Consider the following 18,007-nt stretch of genomic DNA (forward strand, 5'->3'; position numbering starts at 1 on the left):
TATTTTTGTTAAAATGCATATACTAATCTGAGATAGGTAAAATAATGTGAAAGATGTTGATACAACTGAAGTTTTAGTGGAGAGGGCTGTTAATTCCACATTTGCGTATTGCCAGCCTGTGTCAAGAACTGGCTTTTGAGGAAGACTATGTAATCATTTGTTGTTGTTTGTAAAAATGCAGTTAACTGTTGAAGAACATGTGTTTGTAATGGAAATTTATTTACAGACAAAATCTCATGTTGTGTGTTGGCAGAAGTTGAGAGAGATATTTGAAAAGGAAGCATCAATGAAAAGTGTTATTCAGAAGCTAGTTAAAAAATTTTGTGAAACAGGTTCAGTGTTAGACCAGAAACATGTCAGACACAGGTTGTACAGAACATTAAGGTGGCAGTTACAAGATCTCCTCATAGATTTTTGTGGAGACTAAGCTGGGAAAAGAACATTTCACTAAGTTTAGCCCACACTGCAGTGTGGAGAATGCTGAAATGTTATCTGTATTGAATGCAAGTTTTCTATAAGCTAAATAAAGGTGATTATGCTAAAAGAATTCACTACTACCAATAATTCAAGATCTTCATTAAAGGCAACATTGGTTTTTAGATCAAGAGTTTATCCCAGATGAAGCATGGTTTCTTTCACCTTGGTGGTATGTTAATAGTTAGAACTACCGCATCTGGGGTACTGAATATATGCAAATTTTTTTTAATCTCCCCTAAACCCACAAAAAATAGGCATATGGTATGCGTTTCAAGGCAAAAAATAATAGGAAACTGCTTTTATTTTAAAAACTGTGAATGCTGCCCTCTGCCAAGCTATTAACTATTATCCAACAGTTCATAGCCTTACTGCAAGAGGGTGTGCGTGACTGCTAGTTGCAACAGGGCAGCACCACTTGCCATACAGCTCACTCTATTATGGTGATGCTACAAGCTATTTTCGATGGAAGAATCATTTCTAAAATACCCTGATCTGACTAGTCCAGACTTCTTTATGTGGGATTACTTAAAAGAAATTGTTTATAGGAGAGCAATCCACGCATGCTGCAGCAATTGAAGACTAATATTACCAATGCCATCCAGGAAATAGAAGGGTACAGCTAACAAGAGTAGCCAGGCACATGGTCAAACGCATCAACAAGTGCATAGAAGTGGATAGACATCATTTTCAACACTTTCTGTAAATTATTATCTAAGTGTATGCCAAAAAGCTGTTATTTATAGACTAAATTAAGTGATATAAGTATATACATTATATATATATATATATATATATATATATATATATACATATATTGTAACAGGCCAGGTAACAGGTTTCTTCCAATGAAGAAGAAAGAGAGAAAATAAAGAAAGAAGGAAATAAAAGGGATCCTTTTCTTAGAATAACAGGTCTATTTAACAATTTGTTCTTTGTAATACAGATAATTGCATCTCCAAAATCTCCTGTTCGACCAGAAGGATTACCGGACTGGAATATGAACTTATGAAAAGACGTAAGGGCAAAACAATGTAAATTATTCTTCAACAATTAAAGGGGCGACTTGAGTTCTGCAGACCAGGAGTTATAAATACTAACAGGGACCAGTGGACAGTCAGTAAGTTTTGCGAGGCCATGTTCAGCAGAGTCATAATAACAGCAATATCAGTAAGTGTGTGGTAACAAGTAAAGAATATGTCATGAGTATTCCAGTGTGGACAGTGATTGAATACAAGAAGTTGTTTGGTGAGTTATTGGTACAGCAGTGAAAGTATTCTATTAATTCATAAAGTGTAGGGTAGTTCTTTTATAAAAAATAAAAATAATAATACTTGCAGAAAGTGAATTGAATGAATTTTACTTTTCCAGTGTTATCTTATTAATGCAATATTAGTTCTGCTGTCGGTCATTATAAATGTTTTCAGTGAAATAGACTATATATTCTGGTATTTATAATTTAACTGTCATTAAATTAATTTTATCTTTTATTTGAATTAGTGTTTTGTATATTTGTTGTATTTATTGTTATAATTATTATTATTATTCATTCTGTTTTTTTTATGTTAGAACAATAAATTATGTTTGTAAGAAATGATTACTTTTGTTAGTCTCTCAATATCTTTGTCAAACTGTAAACATGCGACAATATATTAGTATTTGTTTGATTATTGCATGTAGTAAACAAACTTACTTCCTTAATGAGGCTTACTTTCTTAATGAACTCTTCCTTTGCACATTCCAATACTTAAATTTCTGGTACAGTATGGTCTCCTGTCTTAATTCATGGTGTCTGAGCTAAAGGTGTCCAAAAATAATAGTCTATATTTAGAAAACCATTGTCATAATCTCTTAAAAGTAAGCTCAATTGACAGGAAATATCTCCAAGATTCGTTATGTATACTCTCAAGGTAAGCAGAACATGCACGCACAGGCAATCCAATTCACAATATATTGTAGTCAATAGTAATCAGTTGAGATGTGGACTCCACAACAGAAGTACCTTCTTTAGTTAGAGCTTTCAGTTACAAGTATTCAATGGCATTTAAAAACTTTGGAATATCAATCCTCCTACATCCAAGTTTATTTGTCAGTGAGTATGACTTGTCAGTTAGAGACTGGAAGTTTAGTTTCACAAACTGGAACCAAAAATTTCAGTTAGTGGCGACACTGTCAATCATGTATGCAATGCATTCACTGCCAGTCCTGGAAAGTTAATTAGGGAAGCTAGTTACAAACTGCAAATTCCTCATTCTACTGTTCATGACATTGTTCATATACAGCTCCATTTGTGAATGAACAAGTTACAATTCCTTCATTACATTGAAAACCCCCATACAGTAATTGAAAATGAAAGGGGCACACCAAATGACAATGTCTGGTTAGGACTACACAAAAATGGCATCACTGTCCATTTATTTTGACGGTCCCACTGTGACATGACACATGTACGCGACATTCTTGAAAACTTACTGTTCCTAAGTTTCCTGCAGACTTCAGTTTCCAACAAGATGATGCTCCATCACACTTTCAAGATGATGCATATTCTTAAACAACACTTCCCTGTATGTTGAATCAGATCCAACTACATGGCCACCTAGATCTACAGTTGTAACAACTTTGAATTTTTTTGCTTGGGGATTTATTAAATGTCATGTGTACCGAAGAAAATTTTGGAATTGGATGATTTAAAACAGAGAATTGTTGAAGCTGTTGGTCTAATAACATCTCAGATGCTCCTAAACACTTGGCAAGAGTTATTGTCTAGTTGTCTATCGAGCCACAAAAGATGCACACATTGAACTTGACTAACCTACATTAAAATTTGGTGAGTTAATTTTCTTATTAAAAAAAAAAAAAAGATTAAATTATATTAACTGGTTCTCTTAACATAAGCTGTTACTTTTGGATACCTTTAGCCCTGAGAGCCTGTATTTTATTCCTATTACTCTTCTTTCAGTCACACTGCATTACGTTTAGTTTTACTTGTTTTAATTTTATTTATTTTCAAAATAGATATCTCTCCTAGTATAGATCTATATCACTGAGTATTTCTTCTCACTCAGTTTTCGTTTCTCCAAAATAATCTCATCATGAATCTCTATTTTCTCTGCTTAGATAGTTACTCCATTCAACTCATATGCTGCTTCTTCTATATACAAGCAGAAAAGCATCAGGGACAGACTATTTCCTAGTTTCACTCTTTTCTGAATCAGGACTTGCCTGTCTTCATATTTTATTCTCATAACTGCCTCCTAATTCTTATTCATATTTTAAAGAATTCTTTTTTCCCTTTACCTAAGTCTGACTTTTCTAAAAATTTTAAACATTTTATTTCATTCTACTAATCAAATGTTTTCTCCAGATCTACAAATGTCATATAAAAGCTGTATACTTCTTAGGTTGGTCTTCTAAAATCAGTCTGAGGGCTAGGAGGAAGACCAGAATAAGGCCAACTATAAGCCTGTAAACAAGCTGAGTAAATATTTTCATTGCATGAGATTATAATTGTAGTGCAGCAGTCAATACGCTAATTAAAATACATAAAACATAAATTATAATAGATAACAATACAATGCGTCATACTTAAGCAAGACTTAAGTGCATGACATATTTATTGCCACTAAAAGATCCAACAGGTTTATTCTACATTAAATATTTTTTATTAAAATTATTTATAACTAAAATAAAAAATAAACGAACCAAATTTAACTTTATTATACCTTAAATATAAATAGCTGACCGACAAGACCTCTCCTGCCAACAGTACTTATTGTTTCATCAACATTATCTAACAGTGCACAATCTTCCCCTACAGCAATGTATTCAACCTAAAAAAATATCATTATATAATATTTGTATCATTATCTATATATATAAAAATGAATGTTTGTCTGTCTGTATATCTCTTATGCCTTCCTAAACCGTTCATTTGATTACGATGAAACTTTGGTGAGTTGTGCGCATGCCTGCGAAGGTTCCTGAATTATTTTGGACCCACTAGGTGACACTGGGGTCGAGATATTTCAAAAAATTGAATTTATGGTCTGATTTAGCTCTTATTTAGAATATATATTAGTTACGTGAAAATAAATATTTTTTTGCAAGAAATTGATCTGTCAGGTGGCGCCGGTGTAGAGATATTTACTGAACAAACAAACAAATATACAAACAGGCTTTTTTCATATATATATATATATATATATATATATAAAAGGCAATGTTCGTATGTGTATTCGCTAAAGACTAATAAACTAATGGATAGATTTACGCAGGATAAAAAGGGAGAAATGGAAAAAATAAAACAGGGAAATATGGGAACAGTGAAAAAAGAAAAGAAATAGGTGAAAGGGAAAGGGAAAATAGGTGAAGAAATAACTAGAGAAATGGGGAAAGGGACAAAGCGAAAAATAGGATAAAATGAAAGGTTATATTTGTGAATTGCGTAATGTTCATTTTGTTAATGTTTTATCAAACTTTCAATTGTGTTCATTTAATTTATATGTATACTCAAATCTAGCAATGGCGAAGCATTGCTGGGTCTGCTAGTATTTAATAATAATTATATTTAATAAAAATTGTAAACACTTTATTTGATCATAGAGTATGTACAACTTCCAATTAGGAACATAAAATGCAATAGTCATGTATAAGCCCATAAAAATTTTTTCATCATATTGCAAGGAGAATTCAATCGTAATCAGCATCTGATATCACACATACAAATAGCTAATTCAAGAAAATTGTTTTTAAACATATTTAGTATATCGACTGATATGAACCTTGAAATCTTATTATTAATACAGGTTCTAATCTTTTTTTATTACTACCTGAGACATGTATTTGTGCATATTTTAACAAGGAAGATGAGATGGATGATACAGTAGGTAAATAAATGCCAGATCTCAACTTGGAATTAAATCTGAGAACACACAAACCTCTGGATACTAAAAGTCAAATTATGAACCTGCAGATATTACAAAATCATGAAGTTACAAAGAAAACAATAATCAATAGTTGATCTTATCTTGGCCTAAGCTAATGTCAATAGTATTGAAAGTATCAGTACTGGTATCATTATTGGAAGTAGGAAATGATTAAATATTTATTGACTTCCTTCTATAGCAACAGGTTGACACCCAAAAAATGTTACTGTCGGTGATGGATGAAATTTTGTCAGTGAAAAGTTTTTGTATCGTCTGTTAAAACAACTTACTTTCAAAAAATGAAACGATTAATTTTGAAGGACCTTTCAGAGGTAATCAGCAGTACCTTCTCTAGCATAGTTACCAAACCTAAAGATTCATTACCTTAAAAAGGAAAGAGATGGAGGAATCCCATTTATGGGTGCCAAAGCAGTGTCGGACTTGCTAACAGGTTCTGCAAGATAGTAAAAAAGGCGTATGTATTCCTGCACACTACCAACTAAACCTCCATCCCTGGCGACCCGACCCTCCTGAAAATAGCATTACTTCAGAAGGGGGGGCAAGCGTCCCACACACACATTCAGACAATAAAGCAAATAGCAAGGCACATACACACACAAAAACAGATCCACACATAACTAAAAAACCAGCTCAAAGCAACACACACTTCAACCAAATATACCAACATGTACATATACACCACCTGCGCACAGACACATGCACACCAACAACACTCATACTTACCATACGTATATACGCATACTTAGATGCCATCAGCTTAAACTCTGAAGAGGGGGAAGCCACTAGGACCCCAGTGGAGTGACCGCGACTTCATTGCATCCAGCCAACTCCCACAAGTGTCTACAGGCCCTCTAGACACTTGCCCGCGGCCCTGTCCCCCGAACCGGGACCCCACGGCCTCTATTTAACCTGTGGCTTTCTTCGGCAGAATGTAATTTCTACATAACTACTTTAGCATATCGGGCAACAGCCGCCCGGTGATTCTCACTGGTTAACATGATTTCCTGGGGGTCATCAAGTTCAAACATTTCCTCTCTGCCAATAGCACCCACGATCTCCTCAAGCTCTAACACAAATCTAGAACAGCCTAAAAATACGTGAAAAGGCGTCTCTTCGACCCCACAAGCAGGGCAGCTGTCTGAGTGATCCAACCCAAACCTATGGATATAAGTCCTAAATCCCTCATGGCCCGCCAGCAACTGAGTAAGATTAAAATCCAGCGAGCCATGCATTCTCCCAGACCATCTCCCAACATCGCGTATAAACCTGTAAGTCCAACGGGCCTTCGCACAGTAGTCCCATCTCTCCTGCCAATTCCTTAACATTTTCTCAGTAATTGCCGCACTAAATTCTTTCTTTTCAACTCAAGTCTGACTGTATTCGCGCATCCTCTTCCTATGCATAATTACTCAGTCAATCGGGAGCAACCTGGAAATGACTTCCACGGCCTTCAAGGAGGCCGGTAAGAGGACGGCAACGCCAAGTCCCTACCTGGTTTCGGAATCAATATCAGGCGCTAGCGTCTCCACCTCCTTCATTGAATATTCCATCTTTCAATCAAACGTTTCATACACTTAAAATAACCTCAAGTTCAGCTCCAACTGCAGCCTTAATAACAATATTCGGCGGCGATCCCAGGCCTTCTCCGAGGACATTCGAAATGTCGCTGAATTAAGCTCCCCTACTTCAAACAACGGCAGTGCCCCCACATCAGCCAGTGTCTCATCTCCGTAGGGAAAGAGCTCCTCAATTGTGCGCACAACCTCTGTCGCATCTCGGGTCTCTGGGTTTCAATTCTCTCCTCACTAACAACCTGTAGGGCTTTCCTACAAATCATCTTGTGTTGGAGACTTTACAAGCGGAGTGTTTGACAGATGGACTGCATCGATTGTCGATCGAAATGAAACCGTATTCTTCTAGGAGTTGAATTTATTTTTTACAATACTAAATAACACTAGTCACATTAAACCGAGAAATTACATGACCGCACCAGACGGGTTTTTTTCTCTCGAATGAATGTATAAACCTTACTCGCAGGCCAGCACTAATAGAAACTAGAGCGCAGCGCTAGCCGGCTCAAACTACGCTCAAAACTATCGTTGAATTGTACAAAATAATGAACAGTATTATAAGTAATGCGACAAGTTCCCAAATTTCTGTGCATTATGTAACAGGAAGTAATGGTGTGATGGTAATTTTTAATTTATCATGCGGTCATAACTGCCTCTTATATTCAGTTTTAAAAAACTTAAAAAGAGTTTTGTTTATCGGTACTAATTTAACAACTGACAAATTATATGTACGGTAATGTCAAACTTAATTACAATTCTACGTATGGAAAAACCCGTCTGAAAGTATATTAAATAAAATCGTTAACGATATATCAAAATAATAAAATTAAAATATTGATAATGATAATAACGAAGTGAATATTGCATCAACTTTTGGAATGCGGTACAAAGATCACGCATAGCAAAATTGAAAAAAACAATATACCAGGACGAAAAGAACTATTACTAGTCCAACTTCTAATTAACTGCTTATTTTCATTTTACTTTGAATTAAATTCAAATAGGCGACCGACAGCTGAATCGCTTATAAAGCACGACTTGGATTTCATTGAAGATATCCTTTCTAGAAATTACTAGAAAGCAAAACGACACTAGTAATTAGAATACTGTCACATCCCTCGCTAGAACAAAAGTGATATTATACAATCAATCCTTTAAATTTATAATTTCTATGCGGTTTCATAATATACTTTTTATATGTATTTAAATATATATATATATATATATGTATAAATATACTTATCAATCACTTAAAAGTTATTATATTTTTAAACGATAAAGAAAATAAACTTAAAATTAATTATAAATCAGTCGGTTTAATTAATTTTAAGAATATTTTCTGTACTAATCATATATCGTGTCAAATAAATAAATAATAAATAATTTACTAATAAAGATAAACCATATTAACATTAATGCCAAGATCTCTAGCGGTTTCTATCGCTTGACTAAAACTCAGCACATCACCTGTGTAGTTTGGAATCAAAACTAAAACACCGCCTGAAAATTAAAATCAAAATCAAGAGATTAATTTTTTGCTATTAGTTTATACATTGCTCGTAATCTGGCAAACATGTAATTCATAATATTCTACACGCTTAACAAATTAAAATAAAGTTCTTGTTCTGCACTTATATAATTTAAAAACGTAATAATTAAATTATTTAAAATTTTTTTCCGAGTTTAACGGGTGAACAACGAGATACTTAGTCTACTTAGATACTTTCCGCATACTTAGTCTTAATAATTTTTCAATATAATAAAATCGTAAATAAAAAACTTAAGAAATATGCGGAAAGTTTTAGAATAAAGCGGAAAATAAAATACGCATATTACAAGAAAAATTGCATAAACGTCGGATTACATTTAAATTTATAGAAATAATAAAAACAAATTACAAAAAAATACACGATTTGATTGAAGTTAAAAATAGCAGGAGGAAAACAACGAATAGAACAGATAACATTTACGATATAAATCAAATAACAAACAACGAAATAAATAGACGGTATAGTTTGTACAGATATTGATAAAATACAGAAAAGTCAGATAAATTTAATATAAATGATAATTTAGTGAATCTAGCAAAGTTGTGTTTTAAGATGAAGAAAAATTAAAAATTGTAAACTCTTTTAAATTTAATTTACCAAATAATAACGTAAATAAAATTATTAAAAGCGCGATAATAGATCAGAATATAATATTAACAAAATTAATTTTACTAACTAACAAAAAGATAAAATAAAAACCATATAAGTAATAAAATTAATAAATTTAGAAATAAAAACGATAAAAAAACGAATTTATAATAAAAATTTATTAATAAATAAAAATAAGATTTATCGACTAAAAAACAAATTAAAAGAAAATAATTGTATAGCGATAAAATCCGACAAAACAAAAACTCCCGTTATTATTTCAATCGATACATACAATGCAATATATAAATGAAAATGTTTTTAAAAAAAATTAACGATCCGACCGATAAATTTTTAAGTATTACAAAGGATCTCGAGGTTAAATACAAGCAAATATTTAATAATAATAATAAATAGCAGGTTATATCCATATATACCTTACAGGTCTCCCAAAATTACGACGTTAAGTTACATAATTACTAAAGTTATTGATAAAGTAATTACATCATAGATAAATTTAGAATATAAATATAATATAAAAAACAGGTACGAATTAGTTAATAAATTAAAAAATATTAATAACGATACAAACTGTAAATAATATAACGATAATTAGAAATATAAATAAGCAGAATTAATTTGAATTTAATAGAACCTGTGATACACAAGAAAATGTTTTGCACATGGGATTTTCCTTATCTTCTATAACGTCAGGAATTTGAAAGTAGAAGAGTATATGGCATAAATCAGATATGCGGATGATATTTTAGTTACATATGAATTGGTTATAAATAATGAACGTGAAGTAATTTTAAATAGATTAAATTTATCGTAAAACTTTAAAATTTACAAATGAAATAGAAAATAACAGAAAAATAAATTATTTAGATGTAAATATTAAAATAAATAAAATCAATCCAATAATAACCGGAGTATATATACAATGAAATTATTATAAATAAGAAATTTAATCGTCCTTGACCCCAAAAGGTTAATATTATTAAGAACATGATAAACAGAGCAATACATACATAAACGATAAACGGGATTTGTATAACGAAATAAATAGTATAAAGAATATAGCTGTAAAAATGGATATCATACGTCAGTGATAATATATATAAAAAATATAATTCAGAATTTTTCAATAATACAAATATTACTATATACCCGTAAATGACAATAAAAACAGTGAAAATGTTTAAGTAATAAAATGCAAATAAAATTATCGAAAACTTAATATATGCATATACTGATAAAAAAAATATAAACCTGATAATCGTATAATAAAACATTTAAAATTTATGAAAAGGTAAAAAATAAATATGATTCTTCTTGTATTTATAAAATTAAAAGCAACAATTGTGAAAAGATATATATTGCTAAAACGAATAGATCATTTAATGAACATTTTAGATCATTTAAATAGAAAGATGGGTTTCTGAAATGTTGCTGACCGTTTTATAAATAATAATCGTAACTAGTTAATTTGTAAATAGTCGAAAAAGTAAATATTGAAGATGAAAATAGTAAAAAAAATTGTAAATTTTAGAAAAATTGTATATACGACAGTGTTCAAAAAGTAACGAGAATTTTTGTTTTTTTGAAAGAATTTTGTTTATTCGTTTACATTAATGTTATCACCTCCAAAATAGTCCTCATTAGATATTATACACTTATGCCAACGCTTTTTCCAATCCCCGAAACTCTTCTGGAACTCGATTTTTGGAAAAGTGTTTAGCTCTTTCAGCTATTCGCTTTTAATCTCATCTACTTGTAAAACACGGCGCTTTAAGGTTCTCTTTATTTTTGAGAATAGCAAAAATCACACGGGGCCATGTCTAGCGAATATGGCGGCTGAGGTATCATTACAGTGTTGTTTTTGGCTAAAAACTGACGAACAAGCAATGAAGTGCGAGCAGGAGCATTATCGTGGTGCAAAATGCGTGAATTGTTTCGCCACAAATCCGGGCGTTTTTTTAGGATCGCTTCACGCAAACAGCGTTCAGCTTGTAGGTAATACTCCTTATTGAACTCATGAGCACCTACGCCGTTAAAATCGAAGAACACGGTGAGCATAACCTTCACATTCGAGCTTTTTTCGGTCTTGGTGATCCAGAATGCCTCCACTAGGACGGATATGCCTTAGTTTCCACATCATATCCGTAAACCCGTGTTTCATCACCTGTTATGAACGGTTCAGTAGTTCTGCATCGTTGTTGACTTCATTTAGCGACTTCTGAGCAACTTCCAAAGTTGCTCAGAAGTCGCTGTTTTTGTTCCAAGTACAACAATTTTGCAACAGATTTTGCCGTCACACGTTTTATATCCAAAACATCCGAAAAGCTTTCACGGCACGAGCCGATTGATATCCCAACATCATCAGCGACTTCTCCGAGCGATTCGCCGATCATTCATAATCATTTCTTTCACTTTTTCCACGTTTTCATCGGTTGTTGATGTGCTGGGGCGTCCGGGGCGCTCGTCATCTTCAACGTCTTCACGACCTTCTTGGAAACATTTATACCTCTTGTAAACCCTTGCTTTACTCATAGCAGACTCGCCAAAAGCAATATTTAACATTTTTAAAACATCGCTAAATCTTATTCCAATCTTATAGCGAAATTTAATACAAATTCTCCGATCGATTATTTATACAAATAAAAATCCGATCGTACCGAAACAAAAGGATCGTGTTATCCTTTTGACAGCTGGCAACAAACTAAACACCCAATACGGATAAAAATGTTCAGATACTTTTCAGACATGTTTACCGATACAACAACGAAAAAATTCAGAGAATCAGACTAATACAATCCGCGAAATTTCAAAATTCTCGTTACTTTTTGAATACACTTCGTATGTAGATATAAACGTGAATTCAGCCTTTTAAATCTGCAAACAAAAGATGGAGACATTCTTATTAAAATTATTTAAGTTGGTATACAAAGATAAGATAAGATAAATAATATTTATTGTAATATTTTTTATTCTTTTTCATTCTTGACTGAACAAACATTTGTTCTAAATTTTAGATGTTTTTAAAAATCTTTTAAATTTTTTATTTTTTTTATTTTATTTTAAACAATTTTTACAAAATGTAAAAAGCTAAAAATTTTATTGTGTAAATATAAACGGTTTAAGAATTATAAAAATCATCACTGATGATGGACTAAGGATCAAAAGTGCTTTGACAGAATAAAAAATTAAAGATAAGAGTGTTTCTCTAATTCTGTGCTTTGCGGAGGCTGAATGAATATTATATTGATATAATAACAGACTAAGAAAAAAAAGGAAAAATGGACTATAAAAAGTTTAACATAAATAAATTAAATTAATAATATAATATATAATTTTAAAATGTAATAATAATTAAATTAATATAAAAGATCTTTTTTCAAGTTTAACGGGTGAACAAGAATAACAGGACCGGTTTAACGGACCAGGGTAACTGGTTTCTTCCAATCAAGAAGAAAGAAAGAGAAAATAAAGAAATAAGAATTTAAAGAAACTAAAAGTGATTATTTTCTTAGACTAAAGGGTACATTTAACAATCTGTTCTTTGTAATAAAGACAAATGGCACATCCAAAAGGAACCTACATTAAAACCTAAGGACATATACAATGAAAATTATTAACCTTCAACAATTAAAGGGACGAGTTGGGTACTGGTTCTGCAGCCCAAGAGGTATAACTACTGTTATGGACCATCGGACAGTTAGTAGTTTTGCAAGGCCAAGTTTGGCACGGTCGTGATAATAGCAATATCAGTAAGCGTGTAGTAACAACAAGTGAAAATTACATCATGAGTAGTCCGATGTGGACAGCGGGTGAATAAAAGTTGTTCACTGAGTTATTGGCCGTGAAAGTGACACTACTATATTCATTCAGTCATAAAGTGTAGTGTAGTTATTTTATAAACAGTACAAGTAATAATACTTGACTGAAAGTAAATTGTATGAATTTTAAGCTTTTTCATTGTTATCTTGTTGTTAATGCAATATTAGTTTTTTATCAGTCATTATAATGTTTTTAGTGAAGTGGACTGTGTTCTGGTACTTATAATTTAATTGCCATTAAACTAAACTTGTCTTTTTATTTGGAATACTATTTTGTATGTAATATATTTTTATTATTATTATTTATTTTATTTTATATATTTATAGAGTAAAAAATTGTACTTTTTAAGTTTGTTGGTCTCTCAATATCGGTGTCAAACTGCAAACACAGGACAATATATAAATAGATATTCCTGTTTATATATAGAATTAAAGGTATCTAAACAGATCTTAACATCGAAAGAAAGAAGGATTAGCTTACAAGGATGTAAAGATCAATCATTCAAATTATAAATTGGAGAAAAATATAAAAATAAGAAAGTATTTTAAATAAATACCCCTAATGTACAGGTTCATGTGAAAAGTGTGATATCTCCAATACCATTAATCTTAGCAATATGCAGGCTATACAAAAAGTGAGAAGAGGTTCAGAATTATACAAAGAAATGTTGTGCAGATGGCATATTATTTGAAGAGAAAAGAAGAAAGAAGTTCAAAAAGAATTAGAGAAATACGATATAAAGATTCAGAAGGCAGGATTAAAATTACCAAAGAAAAAAGTAAAGTACTGGTGAAGTAATAATGATGCAATACAATGATTATGTAAAGAAAGGAGTATAAGTTTGAAATTAATGTTCGGCAAGAACAAGAGTGAAATTTAAAAATCTAGAGCGGTATTTGTAGAAGGTGTTAAGACAGAAAAGGACTGGATGTGTCACAAGGCACCTAGAGTTTATCAGTGTCAGAAAAATTCAAGAGGCTAACATAAAATATGGAAACGACGCAAAGTATTATTCATTTGCCAGTACTCTTATAAATGCAGTAGAAAGCTGGTGCTAAGGGGAAAAGAGAAGTAAAATGCAAACAGCAGAAGTAAATTTCAGAAAACCATACTGTGTAAAACAAGACAGGAGCAAAAATGAAGGAATAACAGTAAAGAGATGCTAAAAATATTTGGAAATAAAAATATTATTTGGATTATAAAAATATTTGGAAATAAAAATATTTGGAAATAAAAATATTATTTGGATTATAAAAATATTTGGAGAATGCAGGAAGGGTACATGAGGTAATCTTTTAAACAAAAGAGAATGGTAGTAGATATAGAGGGAAACTAACAAACAAGTAATATAATACTGTGAAAAAGAAACTGGAAGAAGGTTTCATGAAGCGGAAAAAGTCATAGAAGAGATGATTTTTGAGAAGAAGTAAACAGAGATGTACAATGAATGACCAGACCTAAGGGCTTGGAAAACAGTAATAGATTTAGTAGATAAAGGTCAAACACATATATACACATGCATGCACACACACAAACACACACACACACACACACACATATATATATATATATATATATATACATACACATACACACAAGGCTCAGTTGATAAATTTGGCACTAGCAAGCTACATGGAGAAAAAAGGTACAATCAAGTTGGGTGTGGCACCACATGATAGCTAAAATCCCCCTCTACAAACCTGCAATAATCCATTGAAATCCATTTATTGGTTTGTTTTCAGTAGCAGTTAAAATGGATTCAAGTACAGCCAATATGTCAACACAGTTAAAACGGTGATCAAATTTTTAATAGCAGAAAATGTCAATCCTACAAATATTTTTCAACGTTTAAAAGCGGTTTATGGTAGTGAAACTGTTGACAGGAGTACTGTGAATAAGTGGGCATTGAAATTTTGCAAAAGTGAAGTGGGTAAAGCGACAACTGAGGACACACCTCACAGCAGACGACCAGTTTCTGTGACTGACAAGAAATATCGAAAGGAGGTGGCCGATTTGCTTCAAAGTGACTGGCAAATCACCCAGCAATGTATCACTATTCAGTTAGGCATATCTAAAGAACGAGTAGGCCATATTATTGAGCAATTGGGTTACTGTAAGATCTGTGAACAATGAGTACCACACAAACTCTCTGATGGCTCTCCACAAGCTGAAGTTTGAGCCTATTCCACATCCGCCATACTTACTGGATCTGGCTCCATGTGACGTCCACACTTCTTCCCCCATCTCAAGAGGGATCTCAAAGGTAATCATTACACGACTAACGGTAAGATGAAGGAAGCTGTGGTCACTTGGATCCGAGAAAGACTACCAGAATTTTTCAGTGATGGAATGCAAAAACTTGTCACACGTTGGGAAAAGTGTATCAGTGTAAACAGGGATTATATTAAAAAATAAATACTGCATTTTGCAGCTAAAGTATTGTACTTTAACTAATGTTTTATTTCACTCCCATGCTTCGCATATGTGTGCAAAATTTATCAGCTGATTCCTGTATGTCAATTATTATCCGCAATTTAATTATATTTTTGTTTATGTTGGTAGTACTGTCGTGTTGCGTAGTTTAATTGTTGTTATGTCTGTGCAGGTTTGATGCTGCTAGGTTAGTTCCATTATCACTGCCCTGCCGTTAACCATGGCTGCTCCGCTTTCTGTTTGCATCTAAAAAGAGCTACGTTCAGTAATCCATTTTTTGTGGTCGGAAGGTGTATCAGGGGCCGAAATTCATCGAAGAGCTTCGGTACAGTGTGTTGCCGCAACGGAGTGTCTACGAACGGATTGAAAAATGCAAAAATGGTCGCACAAGTGTTAAGCACGACGAGGGAGCCGGACGACCGTTTACTACCAAAATTGAGGAAAACATTGAGCGTGCACGTGACATGGTTTTCTTAGACAGACGAGTAAGTATTGATGAAGTGGCACATCGTCTGCAAAATAGTCACGGTTCTCCCTACGAAATCATGCACAACAGACTTGGGTTTCATAAAGTCTGTGCAAGTTGGATCCCAAAACAACTCACACAGTTGCATAAACAAACGCGCTTGGACATCTGCCAAAAACATTTGGATCGCTATGGTAACGAACGGGACGTCTTCTTAGACAGAATTATCACTGGTGATGAAACATCCAAATTCGCCCTGCCAAGCTGAAGCCTGCAATTCGAAGCAAACGCCGAGGACTGCTGTCGAAAGGTGTTGTGTTGTGTTGTTGCACGACAATGCCCGTCCACATACTGATGCCCATATTGCTGAAACGCTCCAGAAACTCAACTTTGAAGTACTGGCTCATCCTCCGTATAGTCCTGATCTTGCCCCTTCTGACTACCACTTGTTTGGGTCACTCAAAAAGGCATTAAGGGGCCGTCGATTTACCTCGGACGAAACAGTGAAAGAAGCGGTGCATTCCTGGCTTGTAGCTCAACCGAAAACTTTCTTTTATGAGGGCATCAGGAATTTTGTGCAACAATGGACCAAGTGCATTGAAATGCATTGGGACTATGTTGAAAAATGATGTACGTATCAGTTTCCTATTTGTATTGCAAGAAAATGTATAACTATATTGCAGATAATAATTGACTTACCCTTGTTTATACAAGGCTCAGGTATATGTATAAATATGGCTCAGCTCTATATATATATATATATATATATATAAATATCAGAGACAAAAGTAAAACCTTGCTTTCCACCCCAGCAGTACATTATCTAACAATGTTTCTTACCTTATCTTATTGTTTCTCAAATTTTTACATTAAAAGCGCTTTCAAAGGTCTCCCTCACTATCAATTAATCAATTTTTTTTTAAATTTACGCATTAAATTAAAACATTAAAAATTGTCGCATATCGTAAAATATGTAGTCAAAAATTAAAATAAAATAAAAATAAAAATATTACCAGTAGTCAGCCACACATACAGTACTGAACTAATATTATATGAATTTTACTTAATTTATACAAATGTGCTGCTATCTATGGTGGTTTTGATAAGAAAATCATTATCAAACTGTTTCTGTATTTTAATCGAACTTTTGTCTACATTTGTATATATATAATATTTTTCTAAAATGTCTAATCTTTTATTGTTATTATCACATTCTTTTATAATTTCAATTTTTAAACTTTTATCTAAGTCGGTGATGGAATATTTGTTAACTATTAAATGGTCAGCAAGATTAGAGAAACCTAACTTATTGTTTTTATAGAATCTAAAGTGTTTTGCAAATCTTGCCCTATTAGTTTTCCCAATATAAATTTGGTTTTGAAAATCTCTATCAGATGATAATGTGAAACCTTTTACTTATGATTCAAACAATTTTTCCTAGATTCTGCAGGACACAACAAATAAATCAAGGACATCACAATATTACTGTTTCATCTTGTCGGTTAATTTAAATGAAGAATGCAGAACAAACACCAAACCTACTAACCTTAACAATAACATAAAAGTAACAATAAATATGACAAACATAGCTTACGTATTTAATAATCATAAATAAATTTAATAAGCTGCATTCTATCAGATAATCCATATTAAAACATCGTATTTTTGTCAAAAGGCAAAGCCTTTAGCCTTTTTTATGTACACTCTCTCTCAGGCCTCAGAATTTCCAGATTACAAAACTGCTATAAATTTCAATGAATTTGTATCAATCTGCAGTACACACATAAAAAACTTCACTTGCAAAGTCAATAGATAAACTCCATTAAAGAATACGACTTAGAAAAAAGAAATTAAAAGCAATTTTCAAAACACAAATTTTTATTGAATTTATGCTTAGATTCTCAACAATTTTAACAGGTCTAGGTTGTAATCACTTCCCAAATAAATAAATAAAAGCATTTTTGGGTATTTTATTTAACTAAAGACAAAAAACATTTATTTTAATTTAGTTACTGTCTATTAAGGACGTGCTGATTGATAAGTAAATTTCTCTACAAAAACACAGTCAAATGCTGAAAGATACTAGAAAAAACTTATACCATGAACATAAATACTCTTAAATGCAATGAAAAAAATTTG

The 18,007-nt window shown here is 32.3% G+C and overlaps 1 protein-coding gene across 6 annotated transcripts in view; it reads right to left on the reverse strand.

Annotated features, from left to right (window-relative positions):
• The window catches only part of LOC142328236 (PTS-dependent dihydroxyacetone kinase 1, dihydroxyacetone-binding subunit DhaK-like), a 128,964-nt gene that overhangs the window by 25,565 nt on the left and 85,392 nt on the right, over positions 1–18,007 (reverse strand). For 5 of the 6 annotated variants that reach the window (XM_075371855.1, XM_075371853.1, XM_075371854.1 and 2 more), the window contains 2 exons: positions 8,403–8,491; positions 4,197–4,304 (listed from right to left, as the gene is read on the reverse strand). In XM_075371855.1, the coding sequence (XP_075227970.1) occupies positions 4,197–4,304; positions 8,403–8,491 (197 nt within the window). The remainder of the gene's footprint in view (positions 1–4,196; positions 4,305–8,402; positions 8,492–18,007) is intronic. The other variant, XM_075371852.1, reaches the window with a different exon arrangement.

The sequence above is a fragment of the Lycorma delicatula genome, chromosome 7, assembly GCF_047948215.1.
Source record: "Lycorma delicatula isolate Av1 chromosome 7, ASM4794821v1, whole genome shotgun sequence".
Classification (NCBI taxonomy): Eukaryota; Metazoa; Arthropoda; class Insecta; order Hemiptera; family Fulgoridae; genus Lycorma; species Lycorma delicatula.